At 34.0% G+C, this 22412-nt stretch overlaps 1 protein-coding gene across 1 annotated transcript in view; it reads left to right on the forward strand.

The window, feature by feature from the left end:
- The window catches only part of LOC133202416 (uncharacterized), a 59356-nt gene that overhangs the window by 27453 nt on the left and 9491 nt on the right, over window positions 1-22412 (forward strand). The window contains exons 7-12 of the mRNA XM_061338233.1: window positions 1717-1769; window positions 1873-1927; window positions 2038-2097; window positions 3042-3332; window positions 3582-3824; window positions 5197-5347. Coding sequence (XP_061194217.1) covers window positions 1717-1769; window positions 1873-1927; window positions 2038-2097; window positions 3042-3332; window positions 3582-3824; window positions 5197-5347 — 853 coding nt within the window. The remainder of the gene's footprint in view (window positions 1-1716; window positions 1770-1872; window positions 1928-2037; window positions 2098-3041; window positions 3333-3581; window positions 3825-5196; window positions 5348-22412) is intronic.

Consider the following 22412-nt stretch of genomic DNA (forward strand, 5'->3'; position numbering starts at 1 on the left):
GATTTGTATCGTTGTATATGGTTAATATATAGCTTATGCTAGATGTTTTTATTATTTATAGAAAAAAGCAAAACAGATGAAGAAAGAGGGTATGACACAGTTTTTCATTTCCAGCATCAACATCAAAATTCCGGTTGCCATGCTGCAAAGATTTTTGCTTAAAAATGTTCCCTTTTCTTTAGAACATATAGTTTCAAATCATTCGTAAAAGATCGACATGCACAAGAATATTAGCAAAAATTCATTTAAAATGTTAAGCATGTCAAATAACAAAATTCCTCTTTCTTTATGTTTGAAATGCTGGCAAACAAGCGCGTGTTCGTGTTATGATTGTAAATAATTTATGTTCGTTTGGGTGAAACGAATTAGAACATAAATTAATTTATCATATGTACTAGGAACACGTGGTATTGTTTATGTGCTAATAAAAGCGGTCGTAGCTATTGGTCAGAATTTAAAGGTCGATACCTGTGGAACAGGTATTCAATTCAAGCACGCTTTTCACTCACTCGAAGGCTTTTCTTTGCCGCATTCACACCCACCCTCCCACCCATGCTTTTGTAAATAAAAGAAAGTTAATTAAATAAACTCTGTTTAAAGAATTGAATAAATGATTCTCATCAACAATGAATGATTATTTTCGCCCAGTACGAAATAGTTGATTTCTAATATACATTTTTTGCACAGGCTCTACTCAAGAAAGTCAATTTTTTGTACATCTTAATAAATGACAGGTTTACGTAAGTTTGTGAGAATGAGTCCGCCATTCATTTTGTTTACCTCGCAATTGCTGCGGACTTACAGGTTTCCATAGTTTTTTCAACATAAATCAATGTTGTTTTTTATCTATGGTTTTTCCTGGGTGGCGAGGGAAGCATAGTGTGTTCATTATACGTATATTATATAGCTTTGATTATTGTGGTAAAAACAATAGGGCCTGGCATCCTTTCGCAGTGTGCTAAAATGCATTTTGTTGTAATCAGTGAAGTGTGAACATATGAACATTGTGTTTATAATGCTTTCATGTATTGTGATATTTTATTAATTACATTTTTGATACATTGTAGAAGGAAGTTAAAGAATCGGTACCATTGCAGACTTGTGTTTTGTAATTGTATACGTCTATTAAATGCTGGCAAACAAGCGCTTCTTTCACTAAACATGTGTTCGTGTTATGATTGTAAATAATTTATGTTCGTTTAAGTGAAACGAATTAGAACATAACTAAATCTAGTGATTGTACCAGACCTATTGATGTGTCTTGGGAGGAATGAAATATGGAGATAACGAACAGTATTCAAGCTCATAGTCCATTTAAACAATACAAATTGAGAGCAGAGCAAACACGGACCTTCAAAAACATCAGAGGCGGGATCAGGTGGCATGGAGGAGTAAGCATCCCATGTCGACCGGTCACACTCACCGTGTGCTCCTTGTCATGATCAGTTAAACAGAAAAATCGGTAGAAATTTCAGTGTGTAAATAATGGCGTTAGAATTAGGAAGATGAGTCATAATCTAAAAGTAGATCACAATGACCTCATTTTGAATTTCTATAGCTATACAAAGTCAAATTGTGTTCAAATTATATTATTTACAGTGTGAGACCTAGAATCGTAGCTGTTGCATCTTGGAGTGGGGTGGGATGGGTGGAGGGGGGATGGGGTATATTAGAAGAGACATGTTCACATCTTTAAAGATTGTACTGATTTTATAGGTAATACACAAAAGAAAAATAAAGATGAAGAGAAACAGTACCTTGAACTTTTGGTATGTTTATAAGTTGAAACATAGAAAATTCTGGTAAAAGTGATCATGTTGAAAGTTGCTTTATATTTGTTTAAACTTGCATATTCATTTGTGTTTTATGCAGGAAACTCTACCAGACATCTATTTGGAATCTGCAAGATTGTCTTATGTTGAATCAGGTTATCAAATCAGAATTAAAATACACTCAACCTCAGCCTAATTAAGAAGTAGAATGTTTAATTATGTGTCCTTAAGAAATCAAATTTTTACAAAACTGAGTATTTTTCAGAGGGTTACAATAAAGAAATTCCAACTATGGTTCAAGATCCAAAACAAAGACCATCAAAGGGTGTGTATGCTGAAATGTTCTTTTTGGCCATGGTCATAACATTTTCCCATATTTTTTCAGAAAGTGCTGCATATTGTTAAAAAAAAGGTAATTTTAGATAATATAGATTGGTTAATTTTTTGTAATCAGGGACAGGCACATTGAAGGTTATTTTTTTGTAACAAGTGACAGACCTGTAGGAACTGGGGAGGGAATATGGAAGGAAGTCTTAAGTGCTTCCACCAGGAGTACATGTAAATTTTGCCAAGATGATGGAAAAGATTGACAATCTTTACATGATGTACTATTAATCTCACATCTCCTCCCCGGGAAATAAGATTTTTGCAAATGGAAAAATGTTTTTTAGATTTGTTATTGGTATTTTAAAAGTTATAGAAGTTGGTCCCTCCTCTGGGTCTTTCAGTGAGGACCTTAGCAAGTGAGGTTCCCTGTGACAGTAGGCCTTAGCACAATAAAGAACCCTCAGTTCTGTAGCCTTTAGTGCCATGCATGGGACAAATTTGTGACACATCACCTTCTGCAGGTGACATCTCTACGTGGGGGAGAAGTTCTTGAATAGGACATTAAACAAAATACAGTCAATCAATCAATCTTGAGAACAACAAGCCATTAACTAAAGGTTAAATTACTAAAGTGGGTGAGGATGAGGCTCTTAAGCATCTTGTTTCAGCTTGTGGTACTTGTACCAGGTACATTTACAATTAAAGCAAAGTGGATGAAAGATAATTAAAATGTTTTATTAACATTTTAATTAAATTAATTAACTTTTACTTTCTTCCATATATTATATGGTACAAATACACACATATATTATCATCATGTACATGTTTTTCAAGATTGGTCATATGTAATGTTATGATATTTATAAAACTTTACAGTACAGTATTTAAACCCACTTGAGATAATGAATAAAATTAGATTTTAAATACATGTTTTATTTTTAGGTGGCTATACCCAAATTCATGCAAAATATGATGAAATAAAAAGCTTAAGATACATGAAGTTACAATGCAAAGTGGATATGCAGAAAATCAAAGCAAGAATTATAAGGGTGACTGAGTTTTACTTCTTCTATCAGCCACTGTCTGACTGGCCTAATGCACGGGTGATATTGGCAGGCCTGGTGAAGAAAAAAGCATTATTTGTGCATCCATACAGATTTCGAATGTTTCCCCAGTTTCGTATTCTGCTGGATAAAAAGAAAAATGCTGCATGGGATGGTAGAACAGGCAGTGGTGAGAATAATTGGTCTTATTTTGTTTGTTCTTTGAAGCATCAGTTTAACTTAATATTTTTGCCAAGGGGCTAGTTTTTTAAAAAAATCTTTTTATAAAGATTCTGTACCTGAAAATGCATGGAGAACTTAAGAAAGACCTAAGATTTAGTTTATCTGATAAAAGGTGAGACATGAAAGCATTTTAGATTATTATTAGATTATTTTAGACACAACTACCAATTAAATATGTTTTTATTTTTTTTTGTAGGAAATCAAGCACATTTTTCTATAACCATACCAATGGATCTGTGTGATACTCTTACGGGGTCATTCCAATGTCAGGCTAAAATAATAGCACCTGGTTTCTCTGAACATAATAATATCTCATTGGTCACAGGATGGTACAAACTAGATCACTCCCCTTTTACCAAAAAGAGCAAATACTGTGGAAAAGTTGCAGTATCAAACATGTCAAAAAGTAAAGATGTGAAAAATGAAGTAAATGTTGAAGGTAATTATAAAAGTCTTTTAAATAAAAGTATACAGATATAACACATTAGCCTTTTTCTGTTACAGCATTAATATTAAGGCTGATTTTCTAAAAAGTATAGCTTTCCTGATTTATACACAACTCGCAGAAGCATGAGGATTTGTAAATTTTTTTCTCTGCAATTACTGTAATTGTTCATCTGATATTTTAGTAAACAGAGAAAGACATTTATTGTTTATACCATATTTAAATTTGTCTTTATATTACTCATATAACGTGCATAGGTGAAAAGTATGTAAAATATTGTATTATTTAATCCATACATTACAGTGATTAAAGAGCCACAAAATGTCTGGCTGTTGACAAGCTTTTCTACATTTGAATTTGAACCATAACAATTTCACCAATATTTATTGTATGTGCATGGTCCATCTTTTTGGGGGAATCACACAAAGTGGTCTTTGAATGTATTTGCTTCCTTACTGTATTTTCATAAGCAGTTATTCATAACAAAATTAAGCAAAAAGAAGATTATGCAGTGTTTCTCATATATAAAATATTCACATTCCAAGTATATACTCAAATGCAGCAATTATTTATGCCCCCGCCATGAAATGGCCGGCGCATACAGTGTTACCCTGTTCCGTCATTCTGTCATTCCATCATTCCGTCATTCAATCATCATTCACTTCAATCTGTTCAATATCTCTGCAACAGTTGCACACATTCAATTCAAATTTGACATATGGATACATCATAGGAATACACAGGTCAAGTTGAATTTGATCATGGTCCAATGGTTTTTGACAGAGTAATCCCTTTTGAACTTGGAAAAAAATAAGAATTTTTCAGTTTTCGCTCTCTAACTTTTGTAGGGATGTATGTATAAGGTTGAAATTGCATATGCAGGTATTTTACCAGAAAATACAGGCCAAGTTTGAATTTGGTCATGGTCCAGTGATTTTTGACAGAGTTATCCCACTTGAACTCAGAAAAAAATAAGAAATTTTCAGTTTCAGCTAACTTTTGTAGGGATGTATGTCTAAGGTTTTAATTCCATGTGCAGGTATTTTACTAGAAAATAGAGGTCAAATTTGAATTTGGTCATGGTCCAATGATTTTTGACAGAGTTACATGTATCTCTCTTGAACTTAGAAAAATTAAGAAATTTTCAGTTTCTGCTCTCTAACTTTTGTAGGGATGTATGTAAAAGGTTGAAATTGCATATGCAGGTATTTTATCAGAAAATATGGGTCAAGTTTGAATAGAAATTTAAAACTAAATATTGCATTTGAAATTTTGGCTGCTTGCGGGAGCATTCTTGGCATTAACGACACATCTTATTTTTAGTTATATATTCCACAGAATATTTTGAGTTGTTTTGCATTTGAAGATAAAGATGACATTGATGTCTCAGTATCAGCAACTCTACAACCAATAATTACAAATGAGGAGGAATCAGGAGGAGGAGGAGCAGGGGTTGCCATTGGAATTATCTGTGCCATAGTTGGGCTAGGAGTCATTGGATTTGTAGCCATCAAAATGTGAGAGGAAAACCTTGCTTTCTAATAGATACTGAGTAGATCTGTTGTTCCGTCTTTCTGCCCATCTGTCTGTAGGTATTTTTTGTCCAGTGATTATCTCTTAAACTTTTGAATTTTTTTTCCAAACACTGTAGAAATGATATACATGATATACGCGTATACCATTTGAACCTGTGCCCCTGGTATTGTCAAAATTTTGAAATGTAGTGGCTTTTGCAAGATTTTATCGTAAATCATTTTAGTCGCTGTTAAATGAGAAGTGAAATTCTTGCCTGGATATAATTCGAATGTGAGAAACTTTTGTAAAAAGGTTGCATGTGACCAGAAGTATGTTTTGATTTTGTACCAATTATAAGTCATTTGGACAATGTCGAGGTTCAAGAGTATAGAGTTGTTTAAGTATTGCCCTGGCCAAACCTTAATTGGCCTTAACTTTAAAATGGAGAAATATTAGAAGCTCATACTTAGGATTTAGGTTAATAGTGATATGTCCTAGCTGAGACTAATTGTAATTTGGAAAAGTTCAAGGATATAGGTTTTAGATTGATTGATTGATTGTTCGTTTGTTGTTTAACGTCCCTCTCGAGAATTTTTCACTCATATGGAGACGCTACCACTTGTCGGTGTAGGGCTACAAATTTTGACCTATACTCGGCACTCAGGGCCACTGAGCAGTGAGGGATCTTTTTCGTGCCAGCACCTACTGCGACACGGGACCTCGGTTTATACGGTCTCATCCGAAGGACCGGTCTCCACGTCCCGCAGTGGGATTCGAACCCGCGACGTAAGGATCAACTCCTTACTCCGCGACTCTAGAGCAGACGCTCTAACCACTGGGCCACGCGGGCGACTGATAAAGGTTTTAGAAGTGTAAAACTCTTTCTTTTGACATGAATTTAAAGTGGAGAAACATTAGAAGATTATAATAGTTTACTAATACAGCTTGCCTGTGAGCACCAGGGGTGTCATGACTCTGTTCCATGGTCAATGGAACAAGGCAAAGGTCAAGGAAACCCAATTTGAAATATAAAATTCTTGCTCATATCTTTTCTTTGTAATTGAATAAATTTATTGGAGACCAAGCTTTTCCTCACACTCAATTATGAATAAAGGATATATGATGACTCTGAACCAAGGGTTTGGAGCATACAATTCTAAGTCATAATTATGTATGTAATAGAAGAGCATCAGGAGGTGGTAAGTGGCACAAAGATTGGTAAACTGCCATAGTTCGTGACATAGTAATCTGCAATAATTCTAATCGATAGTGATTTAGTCAAGGACACTTAGTTCAGAAGTTTTAAGTCTTACTGGGGCCATAATCGACTTCTTTTAATGCTGTGAATGGTAATGCTTACAAAATAGTTTTCACAAAAATGCCCATGACTGGAAGAGTCAGTTTAGCCTTCAATTGATCAAAATTGTAAGAGAGTCAAGAGCACAGGTATTTTAGTAAATTATATAAATTATACTCCTTGCAAATGAAAGCTTTTCTTGAAGGGGGTATATAGTAATTAACTCATTAATTTGACTGTCTGTTTGTTAGTGCAGTCATTTCTGATCCATAAAATGATCAAAATTGTAAGAGAGTCAAGACATTGCTCAAAACTGAGGGTATGTCATAACATTGAATCAAGGTCATTTGGGCAATCAAGGTCACTGGCATTAAAATGTATTAATTGTGTCCAGTCCATACCTTTAATGGATAAACATTTGAAGTCTATTCTTAACACAAAGAATACTTATTACTTTGGAGTGTTTGATAATTATGGTTAGTGTAATTTCAAAAAACAAGTTTTTTTTTGGTGAAGCATTGATGCCCTCATATAGCAGCTCAAGGCAAAGGCTATTAGTTCCTCAAATATAGCTCAAACTCTAAAGTCAAGGTCAAGAGATCAAAACATGTTGGTACCCGAAGAAAGGTCTTGTTGCAAGGAATATACCTGTGAAATATGAAAGCCCTGTCACCAACTGTTCCACTGTCAAAAGTTTTTCCAAGACCAAGGTCAAAGGTTCAAAATAAATGGCGCCAAAGGAAGGTCTGGTCACAAGGAATACACTTATGAAGTGTGATTGCCTAGCACCAACCATGCAAAAGTTCTGACCGAGGTTGAACTTTTTCAAAGTAGGTCAAACTCCAAGGTCGAGGTCAAAGGGTCAAAATAAATGATACCGAAGGGCATGTCACAAGGAATACACCTGTGAAATATGAAAGCCCTAGCCATTCCATAGTGGACAAGGTTAAAGTTTTTGCAGACAAACAGATGGACAGACAGTATAAACTATATGCCCCCGAATCTTCAATTACGCGGGCATAAAAATGTGTAGTTCTTGTCTTGGCTTGTAATGGCGAAAAAATTACTTGGCACAGGGATTGTTTATGACCTGAAAATATGTTATGACTGACCAAGGTCATTTGAGCAAGTGCAAAGTCAATGGCAGAAATAGTGTAAAATTTTAGTTTTCCTGTAATTCCAATATGGCAGCTCATGGCCAAGGTTAAAGTTTCTCAAATGTAAGCCAACCTCCAAGGTCAAGAGAGCAAAGATATTGGTACCCAAAAAAGGTCTTGTCAGAAGTAATACACTTCAGAAATATGAAAGCCCTTGCAACAACCATTCAAAAGCTATGGCTATGGTTAAAATTTTTTCAAAAGTAGGTCAAACTCTATGGTGAAGGATCAAAATTAATGGTGCCCAAGGGAAGGTCTTGTCATAAGGAATAAACATTTGGAATATTAAAGCCCTAGCATTTACTGTTCAAAAGTTATGGCCAAGGTTTATGTTTTACAAACATAAGTCAAACTCCAGGTCAAAAGATCAAAACGTTGGTACCAAGGAAAGGTCACAAAAAATACACATGTGAAATATGAAAGCCCTAGCACCAACTGTTCATAAGTTATGGCTAAAGTTAAAGTTTGTCAAAAGTAAGTCAAACTCAAAGGTCAAAGTCAAAGAGTCAAAATTGTTGGTACCCTAAGCTCAAAAGTTATGGCCAATGTTCAAGTTTGGATTAAATTTTGCAAAAGTGGGTCAAACTCCAAGGTCAAAAGGTAAAAAAAAAAATGTTGGAACCCCAAAAAAGTTTTGAAATATGAAAGCCATAGCTTCAACCAATCAAACGTTATGGGCAAGGTTCATGTTTTTGCTGACAAACGGACAGACAGACGGACGGACAGAGTAACAAGGGGCCCAAGGTCCTTGAATCGCTCTTCTGATAAATTGTATAACCTGTCACTTCTATCTGAAGCCTCTAAGTATCCTGTTTATTTAGACAATTCCAAAAGTATGTTATCATGACCTACATTTTGGTTAAAACACTCTGAGAACCCAAGATGCATCAACTGACAAAGTTCAATGACTTGAAGCCCATTATTATCTTAAATATTCAGATATTGCCATGAGATTCCAAACGTAGGTCATAGTGATCTACTTTTTGGTAAACATACTCCAAATGCCTCAACTGACAAAATTTGATGATTTTAAGTCTGTAATTATTTGAAATATCTAGACATTGCATTGAAATTCAGCTTATAAAAATTTATAAGTGGGTCACTGTGACCTACTTTTCAGTTGACACATTTTGAGGACTCAAAATACATCAAATGACAAAGTTCAACGATTTCTAAGTCAATTAGTACCTGAAATATTTAAATATAGCCAGAAAATTTCAAAAAGTAGGTCATGGTGACCTACTTTTCAGTGACATACTCCGAGGACTCAACATCCATCAACTAACAAAGTTTAATGATTCTGAGCCAATTAGTACCTGGCATATTTAAATATAGCTATAAAATTCCAAAAGTAGGCCATGGTGACCTACTTTTCATTTGATGTACTCCGAGGACTCAAGATGCATCAACTGACAATATTTACATTCAGTGTGATTTTCCTTATGAAATCCATTAGAAATCTACAACGTTCAAATCTCTTTAACACACACGAAACCTTTTCACTGCGCGGTAGAATACACAGTAGGAACTATATGCATTTTGAATATTCTAGGAACACCTAAATGTATATTGTTTTGACTCAATTTATTAAAAGAAACCAATTACCTTATTAAATTAACGTAAAAATACACTAATTGTGTGTTCAAAACTAATTTTTCATTTTTTTACTCGCAATGTCTATTTGCGTTATTTAATTTTCAACGTCACAAACGGCTCTTACGTCTATTAAGCACACCAGTAATGGAAGGCGCTAAATTCATAATAAAGATTAACAAAATAAACATTTATGAAGTGAGAAAATTAGAGAATGTAAATATAAGCGTTGAATTCTTATTTTTGGATGTCGTCGGCCCTATAACACACCTGACCGTGCCGACAAATTATCATACCTCGCTAACGCGTGGTATTCAATTTGTCGACACGGCCAGGTGTGTTATAGGACCGACGACATCCAAAAATGATAATTCATTGCTTAATAGTTCGATGAATTTAAGCCATTTAATACCTGGAAATATTCAGATATAGCCATAAAATTTCAATAGACGTATTCTGAGGACTCAAGATGCATCAACTGGCTAAGTTCGGTGATTCTAAGCCAATTATTACCTGCAATATTTAAATATAGCCATAAAATTCCAAAAGTAGGTCACGACGACCAACTCTTCTGTTGACGTTCTCGGAGGACCCAAGATGCATCAACTGATAATTCTAAGCCGATTAGTACCTGAAATATTTAAATATAGCCTTAGAATTTCAAAAGAAGGTCATAGTGACCTACTTTTCAGTTGACATACTTTGAGGACCCAAGATGCATCAACTGACAAAGTTTGATGATCAGAGGCCTTAAAGTGTCCAAAATATGCATCTAAAACAATTTGAAAATAAATGCCTTCAAAATTCAAAAAGTAGGTCACTGTGACCTACTTTTATGTCAGCATGATATGAGGTCCTTAGATGCATCAACTGACAAGATTTGATGATTGTAATGTCTATAGTAAGCAAAATATCAAAGATTTAACAAAATTTAATTTTTGGTCAACTTTGAAGTGACCTTGAGACCATGTCCTTTGCACCAGAGTAATGCCTTGAACAATTTTTAATCTACAACATATCCTCATCCTTGTTGGTGAGTTTGGTGATAATCTGCCCAGTGGCTCTTGAGAAGATTTTTTAGGCAACCAGTACTTTTGTTTTTATTTTCCTAATTATTTCCCCTTGTTTAAGAGTGACATCCCCAGTTTTAGTATAAACGAGAGCCCTTGGGCCAAGGATACTCTATGACAAATTTGACAAAAATTGGCCAAGGGGTTTTTGAGATATGGCCCATATTCTAAAAAGTTTACGCACATTGCACAAATGGCCATAGCATTAGCTCTTTGAGCCTTTGCAATTGGCTCAGAAGAGCTAAAAACTACATGCGCACGAATCTTCGATTACGGGGGCATAGAAAAATTTCAGAATTTTATGAGCTCTCTTTGAGTACCTCTTTTTCCTTGTGAACTTTCACAGTTCTGTTTTTTTAAGCATGCTTTAGCTACTCTATGGGGGTAGTGGACTTTTGCGAGAAACCCCGGTTTTTACAGTCGACGGCTTACTTTTACAGCAGGACAATATATGGAACTTCTTTTGCAATATAAATATTTAGATTAAAAGTTAAATAAATTAAAAAGTTATTATGGGCTATTTAAAAGCACACATAACGTTCTCTAGGAATTGAACGACATCCTCCCTATCCACAACCACCTCCCTTCCCACCTTCACCAATTCCTGCCTAATTTTCCTTCCGGAATGTTTTTTCTTCTTTATTTGATTCCATCATAAAATGAATGAGATTGAAAGTAGATACTATTCCTCATGAATTAAGTAGTTTAAGTTATGTTATTCTGCCTCACATAATCTCTTGCGTTGATTGTATACCGGTAAATCATGTTAGCACTCCTCTTACAATACCTTATAATAACCACTAATAACGAAGGTTTCATTATTTATTATCAATTCCGTACCTCCGTACATAATGCAGGTTTAAATGCCAAAGTAAGTAGTCAACTGTAAAAGTCAGCTCTTCTCACGAAAGTCCATTACTAGTTCTATTATATGTACAGTCAAACCTTGTTACCTCAAACCGGAACTGCCTACCCTAATCTGCTGCTGGAGTATTTCTTCCACTTTTTATCACTGAATTACACTATGATGCCATAAATGTACGAACTACTTTTGAGTTTAAGAACAAACTAATTATAATGCAATATACGCAAATTATATGCAAAAAGATCTATAAAAACCTTTATATATCAAGGGAGCTATAGTTCCTTTAAGAGCACAGTACAGAAAATGATACATGGAAACTAAAATAGCTTCCAAATTTAAACACGCAGCATTCTGAAAATTGTGAAGAAGAATATCCACCATGAACTTAAATGATTATAATTATATGCTATCAATACTTCTAATAAGACTTGATAAGTTGTGATATGCAAGCTATTGACCAAATTAAAATTGTCATTAACAGGGAGTTAAGTTTAAGACATATTGGGATGTTAAGATGTGGATGTTTTACCTGTTTACAGAGCATATGCTTTATATCAATAAATGGTTTTAAATTTTATGTCCTTAATTATTTGAGATACAATGTATAACACAGAGTCCGATTATAAATTACAGTCAAACCTCGTTATCTCGAACTCCATAGGACCAAGAAAAAACCTTGAGATATCCGATGATTTGAGATACTGAGGATAAAATATTTAAAGAATAAGTGATTGGGACTTCCAAATCTGTATATAGAATCACAATAAGAAATTAAATAGGAAAATTAAGCCTTTGTCTCTTAAATTCCACCAAAATGAGGATTTAGAGTATACCTCTGCCATAAAAAGGGTATAGAGGTCTGTCAAACATAAGGGACCAAGATATAGCAAAGAATTAAAGATATTGAAGCTAAAATACAAAAAAATGCTCTAGTCTTCAAAATCACTTTGACATAGATCTCTATATGGTATTTGAGATATCAATACTGTATAAGCAGAAATATTCGTTTGGGATTAAATTTTGTTTAATTTCATTGATAGCAATTAGCAGCGAAATTAAATCCCACACGAAATTTTTATATAACTGTATATTGAATAGGGTTACTTTCAAAACAATGAAATTGATGCCCACGAAACCTTTTAGATGACAAATCAACGAAATTTTATCCCCACGAAAATTTGTGCTTCTACAGTACATGAGATATCAAAGTTAGCTGTATTTATATGTGCTTTCTTGATTTTAGATAACCAGTTGACTTAATTTTTTTGGATGAATGATCTAGATAAAAATTTTGAATCTGTGCAGTTAAATTTGTTAAAGATGTTTCATGTATAGAAGTCTAGCAGAAGTTTGTGGATTTGGCCTTGGTAGCTCAGTGGTAGTGATTGAGCATCTGACTGATACAGGGATTCCTTTTTTGAGTCCCAGTCCAACAATATGTTTTCTTTATTCATTCCTCCTTTTGTTCTACATTTGGTGGCCAGTGTGGGAAGGGGGGGGGGGTACAAGACACTTTGAAAAATTACGCACTTTGAAAATTTTTCTCAAAGTGCGTTAAATTTGGGACCAAGTTAACGCACTTTGAAAAAATAATATTTCTTTTCAAAGTGCGTTAATATCGACCATATTATCACACTTTGAAAAAAAATGTACATGGCTTGGTCAATACTCTTGCACATTTTAGTTACGTAAAATAATATTATTTGAACCTTATTTGATATCTTATCCATGATCATGTCACTTCAGGATCGATCTGAGGTATAGACGTTTTAAAGATTTTAGGGGTTGTCTTGTTTCCAAAGATTCACGTAAATGTTATAAAAGGGAAATGAGTCTTTTAGAAATAATGGTGGAATCAATGTTTAATAGCACGATTTCATTTATTTAATGATTATTTATCCAGTCTGTACTAACTTCGGTAGATGAAGGGGTCAATAAGTCTCTTAAAGCATCGCATTTTTCCTAGGGAAAAGGGAGCAGTTATGATTTTTCCATATCATGAAAATTCTCTCTCTCTCATCTGTCTATCTTAATCTATCACATTCATCTGCTGTGAACATATATGAAAAAAAAATGGTTGACTCATTTATTTGATAGTACATGTATATTTGGGTAGGAAAGATGAAGAGTTAGGCTGAGGGACCTTTTACCTGTCTTCTTCTCGTTTTCGATGAGGGTAGATCAATTCCTCAGTTTTTTCGACATAAATATAACAAAATAATGCTGTCTGTTACTAAAATCTGAGTCAAGAATATTTATTTTATACATATTTTTTCGAAGTGATGTTAAGTTTCTCCATGGTAAAAATATTGATGTACACTCTTAACTCACTTTGAAAATTTTTTCAAAGTGCATTGATTTTGTCCCAAATTTTATACACTTTGAATTTTTTTTTTCAAAGTGCGTTGATTTTGTCCCAAATTTAACGCACTTTGAAATTTTTTCAAAGAACGTAATTTTTCAAAGTGCGTTGCCACAGGGGTGCTTGTCAGGATATGTGCAAATTATTAAGTCCTGACAGGGCCTGTGAACTTGTGTGTTTGAGGTCGAAGACTATTTAGGGGGGAGGAATGTAGAAGTTCAGGCTATATGGACCATGGATATCAGCCTGGGTATCTCAATGGTAGAGCACCTGACTAGTAATGCAGGGGTCCCAGGTTTGAATCCCAGTCCAGCAATATATTTTCTTTATTTATTCCTCCTTTCCTAATCCATATATGACATACTTTCTGGTTGAATAATTAAAATTTTAATCTTATATTAACAAAACTTTAATTTACAATAGATGTTCAGGTAATCAAATAATTCTAATATAAGTTCATGGCCCAGTGATTTTAAAATATTCACTGTTCTAACTTTATTAGTTTAAATGCCATCAATTAAAAAACTAGTATTAATTGTAACGGGGACCGTTACAGATGTTCCCCAAACGCTCCCCAACTTTCTTTTGGTGTCTTATTCCCTGTAAGCTTCATTAAATAAGACAATCAAGTGTATTGGTTGTTTTACGCATTACACGTGCGCGCACGGGCATACATGTACAAAATGACCATGTCAACTTGTCAACACTTTTAATACATCTTTATATTCAAATTTCATCAAAAGATAAAAAAAATTCGGCTATATTAAGTATTTCTGTCATTTTACGCATTGCAAGCGCACGCACGTGCATGCATGTCCATGATGACCGTGTCATCTTGTCAACACTATTAACATATCTACATATTTTGAGTATCAAAGCATTTCATCAAAAAGTATAAAAGTTACAGCTATATCAAGTATAATGGTCATTAACGCGCATGTGCATGCATGTGCATGTTGACAATGTCGTCTTGTCTACATTTGTAATATGTCTATATATTCTGAGTATCAAAGCATTACATAAAAAAAAGGAAGTTATGGTTATATCAAGTACATTGGTAATTTTACTCATTGCACGCGTACGCACGTGCATGCATGTGTGCGCTGACCATGTCATCTTGTCTACATTATTAATATATCCTTATATTCTGCGTATTAAAGTATTTCATCAAAAGATATGAAAGTTTGGGCTATATCAAGTATATTGGTCATTCTACTCATTGCACGCGCACGCACGTGCTTGCAAGTGCATGCATGTGTGCGCTGATCATGTCTTCTTGTGTACACTTCTAATATATATTTATATTCTGAGTTTCAAAGCAATTCATCAAAAAATGTACAAGTTAAGTCTATATCATTTGTATTGGTTATTTCAATCATTGCACATGCGCACATGTGCATGCATGTGCATTCTGACCATGTCATCTTGTCTACACTTTTAATATATCCTGATATCCTGAGTATCAAGGCATTTCATCAAAAGATATGAAAGTTATAGCTATATCAAATATATCTGTCATTTTACTCTTTGCACGCGCGCACACGAGCACGCACGTGCATGCATGTGTGCGCTGATCAAGTCTTCTTGTGTACACTTCTAATATGTATTTATATTCTGAGTTTCAATGCAATTCATCAAAAAATGTACAAGTTAATTCTATATCAATTGTATTGGTTATTTCAATCAATGCGCATGCGCGCACGTGCATGCATGCGCATTCTGACCATGTCATCTTGTCTACACTATTAATATATCCTTATATTCTGAGTATCAAAGCATTTCATAAAAAAATGTAAAAGTTACAGCTATATCAAGTATATTGGTCATTTTACGCATTGCACGCGCACGCACGTGCATGCGCGTGCGCGCAAAATGACCTTCGTTCCGCAAATCTACATAACATTCCTATTAACCCTAAAAAGGTTTCATCTCAATCGGATGTGTAGTTTCGGAGATCACTCACGGACAAAAAAGTACCCAGGAAGAAAAATAATAATAACTAGACTCTTGTTGCCATGGCAACAAAAAAGTCTTCCGTTCTTCTAAATCTGTAAGAATTTGCTTTTTTCTGTGTAAAAACCATACATATCATATTTACTGTGAAAGAAAAAAATAACTGGAAAAAAGTCCTTTCAGTACTTAAGGTACTTTGATTTTCATTATCAATCTTGTATAATACATTTGGCACCTATGAGAGATATACGTATATCATTAGCAATTTAAAAAAAAAATGTTTGCAATTATTTCTAAGACAAACAAACAGACGAACGAACACCGTACTATCATAAACTTCACTGTGTGTATGTTTTGGCATAATTGTGATGGTGTTATAAAAAAATATAATGAATTAAGTTAGTATCACATTAAACGTAAAGTCACTGAGTTTTGTAAAGTTATAATACCAAGTTTTGACAACATACCTATAAGACAGATTATTCAATTACAGTAATTCTTCAGCAATCGATTGATTGATTGATTGATTATACGTATGTTGTTTAACGTCCCTCTCCAGAATTTTTCACTCACATGGAGACGCCACCACTCGCCGGTGGAGACTGTAAATTTTTGTCCTATACTTTGGCATTTATCGCAATTGAGCAGTGGGGAATCTTTTTTTTTGCCAGCATCTTCTGCGACAAGGGACCTCGATTTATACGATCTCATCCAAAGGACCGGTCTCCACGTCCCACAGTCGAAGTTCATAATACCGAGATATTTTATTTTTTATTTTATTCTATTTTTTTCACAAGTTTGTTGCAGCAGATTTACTTAAAGATCATACTTCAAGATCATTTCGAACTCAGGCTACTTAATTGCAGTGCATACAGCGTCAAGTGATTTTGATTGACAGGTCAACACAGGTGCACTTCGTGTGATACTTTTTAAGCTGAAAAATATACAGGATGTGACCATGACTGACTATGAAATCAGAAAACATCTAATAAAGAATGGGTGTGACCGATAAAGAACTAATTTTTGGTCTGGATCGGGATTAAGAGGGAATCTCTCCTCTCTCTCTCTCTCTCTCAGACATGTAAATTGAACATTTCATAATTATAAAATATGAAATTCTGTATACATGTAAATGGTAATGTTATTCACATGTTCCAGATTTAAATCTAAAACGAATATATAATTCAAATTCAAGACGGGGGGGGGGGGGGGCTTCAAAGGAATTAGATAATTTTATGAATTACAAGGAAAAGTACGGACGTCAGTTGCATGTACATGATTATATATCATTGCATAAAATTGTGTTCATTCAGATATACTTATCCCACATATCAACAGACTTGTACAATTTTTTTATCATGTTTTTTTTTTTTTTCAAAAGAAACATATAGCGTACCATTATTTCACACACTCTTCAACTCTTTGAGTATTTCACAAAAATCCAAGAGTCGCCTTTTCACATCTTTTATAATTCCTTGGGTATATAGAGTATAGATCATGTGTCATAAATAATTTAACCTTTTATCAAATATATATGTAATAACCAAATCTAATCTATAGATTGATTTTCTTTCTTTTCAGTGACAGATATCAATTTATTTATAAAGGCTTTAAAACAGGACTGTATTACAATATTCTATCGCTTAATTCCTTTTTTGAGTGTATGTAATATTTTTTAATATCGAAAGTAAAACTCGGAAATCGGGATAATTTCGCATTCAGATCATAGAGAATAATAAATCGTCTGCATTATAGAAGGCTTATAACTATCGTATTCTGAACTTAATATACGAAATAGATAAAACTGCATGCCTGTCCATCACTATAAATGTATATTCAGTGCTTATAATATATTTACTTGAATTAGCTACCTAGCATATATATATTAATTTTTTTTTTTTAGATATATTCATGTGTAAATTAACTAACTGTCAATACAGACTTACACTACACTGGCAACTTCAAACTTTACATGCACTGGAAGCGGTAACCAACGTCCTCTTAAATTTTGAAGAGTGAATATAGAACGTCTAAATATTTTGATATGGAGAGTGTATACATGTATGTCTCTAACGTCATCGATACTATTTCCGCCTTTATCTCGAAAGTTCTATTCTCACTTACAAGTCAGAGTTATCTTTCTTTGCCCATTGTCTACACACTAGGTAAATAGGGAAAATGAGGGTACCGAAAATCTGCAAAATGTGGAATCTGATTTCAAAACAAATTATATATTTAGTATTTGTAGAATAACCTCTGTTATACATAATAATATCTTGAAAAAATATTAAAAAACAAAAAAGTTGAAAATTGACCAAACACAAGTTCACTTCCGGTTCGGACAGGAAGTACCGGAAACACACGAAAACAACTTCGAAACAAAGAGAACGTCATGATCTAATACTCCTGTAAATTTCACATCTTTACCTCAAACCGTTTCCGAGAAAAATTCCGGACAAAAGTCCATTTAAAAATTGGAAATTCGGCCGTAACTTCGGACCGGAAGTGAATTTTTCAAAAAACGGAATTTTTTATAAACTTCATATATCAGCCTACTATCATGTGAAAAATTGTGAAAATCTATCCAACCATCTCTGAGTAATCGCGCTCACAAAATTTGGGAGGAATAATAATAATAATAATAATAATAATAAAAAGAAACAATACAATCACTATAAGTCTTCCGTTGTGAACGGAAGACTTAATAATAACTAGAAACTCATTGCGAGCAATGAGAGGTCTTCCGTCCGATTCTGAAAATAAAAACGAAAATTCAAGCTGCAAAAGTGATAAAAGAAATTCAGACACTCTAGAGATTTAACTCTGGTCGTCAGCGTGAAAATCCAACTTGCTAACCATTAACCATTCACTTTTTTGCATCACTTCCTGTCACGACCGGAAGTAACGGCGACACACGATTTTCATACGATGCAAATAAACTAATGACGGACTATCAGTCCTGAAAGTTTCAGACTTCAGTCGTTTACTGTTGCCGAGCAATTGTGAGAACAAATTCTAATTTTGAGGACAGGAAAACACGCGACCGGAAGTGAATTTTATAAAAAATCTCTAACGTGTCTCTAGACATTGCAGTATCTACGACATGTATTAAAACATTTCAATTCTTTTTCTATAAGCGATATTTATGAGAAAGATAAATATCGAAATATCGTATTTTATCTCCTAAAACCGGAAGTTGACGTTTTTGTTCCCGGAGGAGTCTAACATATTGCAAAACAGCGAAAGAGATGCAAGAAGGTGATGCAAGTTTTAATTTAAACAAGAAAAGTTGAATTTTTTGATTTTTTTGATCACTTCCTGTGACGATCGGAAGTGACGGCTGACAGTTTAACCCAAATGATTTTGCCTACTCTTCAAGGACTATTACTCATATAAGTTTGTTGTCTTAATCTCTTACCGTTTCTGAGATCTCGCTCAGATATTTTCTCACTTTGAAGACAGAAAAAACACGCGACCGGAAGTGAATTTTGCAAAGGTATTTGACGTTACTCTAGACATTTGCAATCTAAATGACATATCTAAAAATCATTTCAAATACTTTACCTATAAAAGATATTTATGGGAAAGTAAAATACTCAAATTATGGAGTTTTTCTCTTATAACCGGAAGTTGTCGTTTTTGTTTCCGGTAGGACCAACATATTTCGAAACTGCAAAAGAATTGCAATAATGTGATGCAAGATTTGATTAAAAAAAGAAAAGTTGAAAATTTCGATTTCTTTGAACACTTCCGGTGACGACCGGAAGTACTGACGGCAAAAACCAAGGTAATTTCGAACATCTAGAAGTCATGGTCTATCCTCTCTAACAAGTCTCCAGTTCATATCTTTAGCCGTTTCTTAGATCCTTCGAGGACAAAATTTCATTTTAAAATCAGGAAATTGTCCATAACTTGGCACTGGAACCGAATTTACCAAAAAACGGAATTTTATATAAACTTCATATAAAGACCTTTTATCCCTGAAAATTTCAAAGAAATTCATTGAATAGTTTTCGAGAAATCGCGTGCACAAAATTTTGTCTAAAAAAAAAAGAATAATAATAATAATAACTAGATGAGATCTCGTTGCGAGCAACGAGTGGGTCTTCCGTCCGATTTTTGATAAGATGAGATAAGAGATTGAATGAGATTTTCGTTTAATGATATAAATAGATTGTTAAGACGAACAATTTTGCTTTAATAATGTTTAACAAAATATTGTTCAATAAAGGGTTATAGATTAAAGATTTTCGGCCCTTCTTGGCCCCTAATGTGAGAGGTCAGCCCCTTTTTCTTGATAACATCTTAAAGCTCTCATGATTTTGAACACTTTTTGTTCAACAACTAGTCAGAAATTCTTTTTTGTTTTCGGGATATATGCAAAAGAAATATTAAGGGCCAGCCCTTCAAGTCCTAAATGGGGACGTCTAGCAAAAATTGAAAGAGTGCATATTGTTCAGAATATTATTTTGAACGTCTTTTGTTCAATACTGTTTATCAAAATATGCTTCCTTTTCGAGACATATTGCACCAAAGATTATGCAATCTGGCCCCCTAAAGACCCCTTGTTGCGCAACATATGATATCAACATCATGTTATTTAGATAAAGTGTGTGAAGAAGAACTATTTCGCTTCAGTAATATATTACAAAATATTGATCATTAAAGAGTTATTGATTGTGTACTTTTGGCCCCTCTCGGTCCCTTATTTAAGGGGTCAGACCCTTTTCCTTGATATGACCATAAAGCTCCCATGATTTTTTACACTTTTTGTTCAACAACTAGTCAGAAATTCTTTTTCGTTTCTGAGATATTCGCAAAAGAAGTATTTAGGGGCCGGCCCTTCAACTCCTTAATGGGGACGTTTAGCAAAAAATGAAAGGTTGCATCTTGTTTAGAACATTATTTTGGACATCTTTTGTTCAATATTGCTTATCAAAATATTTCCCACTTTTGAGATATAAAGCGTCAAAGATTTAGCATTCTGGCCCCTTATGGCCCTTAATTATGTAACATATGATGTGAATATCATAATATATAGTTGTAAATTGTTGAGATAAACATTTTTGCTTCAGTAATGCATTACAAAATATTGATCGTTAAAGAGTTATTGTTCAAAGACTTTCAGCCCCTCTCAGCCCCTATTGTGAGGGTCCAGCCCCTTTTTCTTCATATCTCTTTAAAGCTCTTATGATTTTGAACACTTTTTGTTCAACAACTAGTCAGAAATTCTTTTTCGTTTCTGAGATATTTACAAAAGAAGTATTTAGGGGCCGGCCCTTCAACTCCTTAATGGGGACGTTTAGCAAAAAATGAAAGGTTGCATCTTGTTTAGAACATTATTTTGGACATCTTTTGTTCAATATTGCTTATCAAAATATTTCCCACATTTGAGATATAAAGCGTCAAAGATTTAGCATTCTGGCCCCTTATGGCCCTTAATTATGTAACATATGATGTGAATATCATAATATATAGTTGTAAATTGTTGAGATAAACATTTTTGCTTCAGTAATGCATTACAAAATATTGATTGTTAAAGAGTTATTGATTAAAGACTTTTGGCCCTTCTCAGCCCCTAATGTGATGAGTCAGCCCTTTTTCTTTGATATCATATAAAAGATCTTGTAATTCTACACAATTTCTGTTCAATATGTTTTAACAAAATACTCATAGTTAAAAAGTTATCGTAAGAAATGTCTCTAAAATTCACTCATGATTCGTGTCCTAAATTTTGACCCCTACCGAGCTTCCATACTAGGCACTTCCGGAAGATTTGAAAACCCAGGTGATCAATGGCAACATGTCCTCTATCATCGCTGAAAATTTCAGCACTCTAGCTTTAATCGTTTTTGAGTTCCATTGCAGACAAGAAGGTCCTCTGAATTTTGATTAAAGGGCGATAACTTCCGACCGGAAGTGAATTTCAAAAAAATGAGAAAAACGTATAAGGTTCAGACAAAGATACATCTTCCCTGAAATTTTCAAGTAAATCGATCGAGCCAACTCCGAGAAATCTTCTGCACAAAAATTGTAAAGAAAAAAAAAGAATAATAATAATAATAAAAGTGAAAAAGAAACAATAGAATAATAGAAGGGTCTTCCGTTGGAGACGGAAGACCCTAATAATAATAACTAGAAACTCATTGCAAGCAATGAGAGGTCTTCCGTCCGATTCTGAAAATAAAAACGAACATTCAAGCTGAAAAAGTGATAAAAGAAATTCAGACATTCTGGAGATTTAACCCTGGTCGTCAGCGTGAAAATCCAACGTGCTAACCATTAACCATTCACTTTTTTGCATCACTTCCAGTCACGACTGGAAGAAACGGCGACACGATTTTCAAACGATGCAAATAAACTACTGACGTACTATCAGTCCTGAGAGTTTCAGACTTCGGTCATTTATTGTTGCCGAGCAATAGTGAAAACAAATTCTAATTTTTAGGACAGGAAAACACGCGACCGGAAGTGAATTTTATAAAAAATCTCTTACGATTCTCTAGACATTGCAGTATCTACAACATGTATTAAAACATTTCAATTCTTTTTCTATAAGCGATATTTATGAGAAAGTTAAATATCGAAATAACGTATTTTATCTCCTAACACCGGAAGTTGACGTTTTTGTTTCCGGAGGAGTCTAACATATTTCAAAACAGCAAAAGAGATGCAATAAGGTTATGCAAGTTTTAATTTAAACAAGAAAAGTTGAATTTTTTGATTTTTTTTATCACTTCCTGTGTCGACCGGAAGTGACGGCTGACGGT

The sequence above is a fragment of the Saccostrea echinata genome, unplaced genomic scaffold, assembly GCF_033153115.1.
Source record: "Saccostrea echinata isolate AGI-Se365-2 ecotype Australia unplaced genomic scaffold, CSIRO_AGI_Sech_v1 ptg000047l, whole genome shotgun sequence".
Taxonomy (NCBI): domain Eukaryota; kingdom Metazoa; phylum Mollusca; class Bivalvia; order Ostreida; family Ostreidae; genus Saccostrea; species Saccostrea echinata.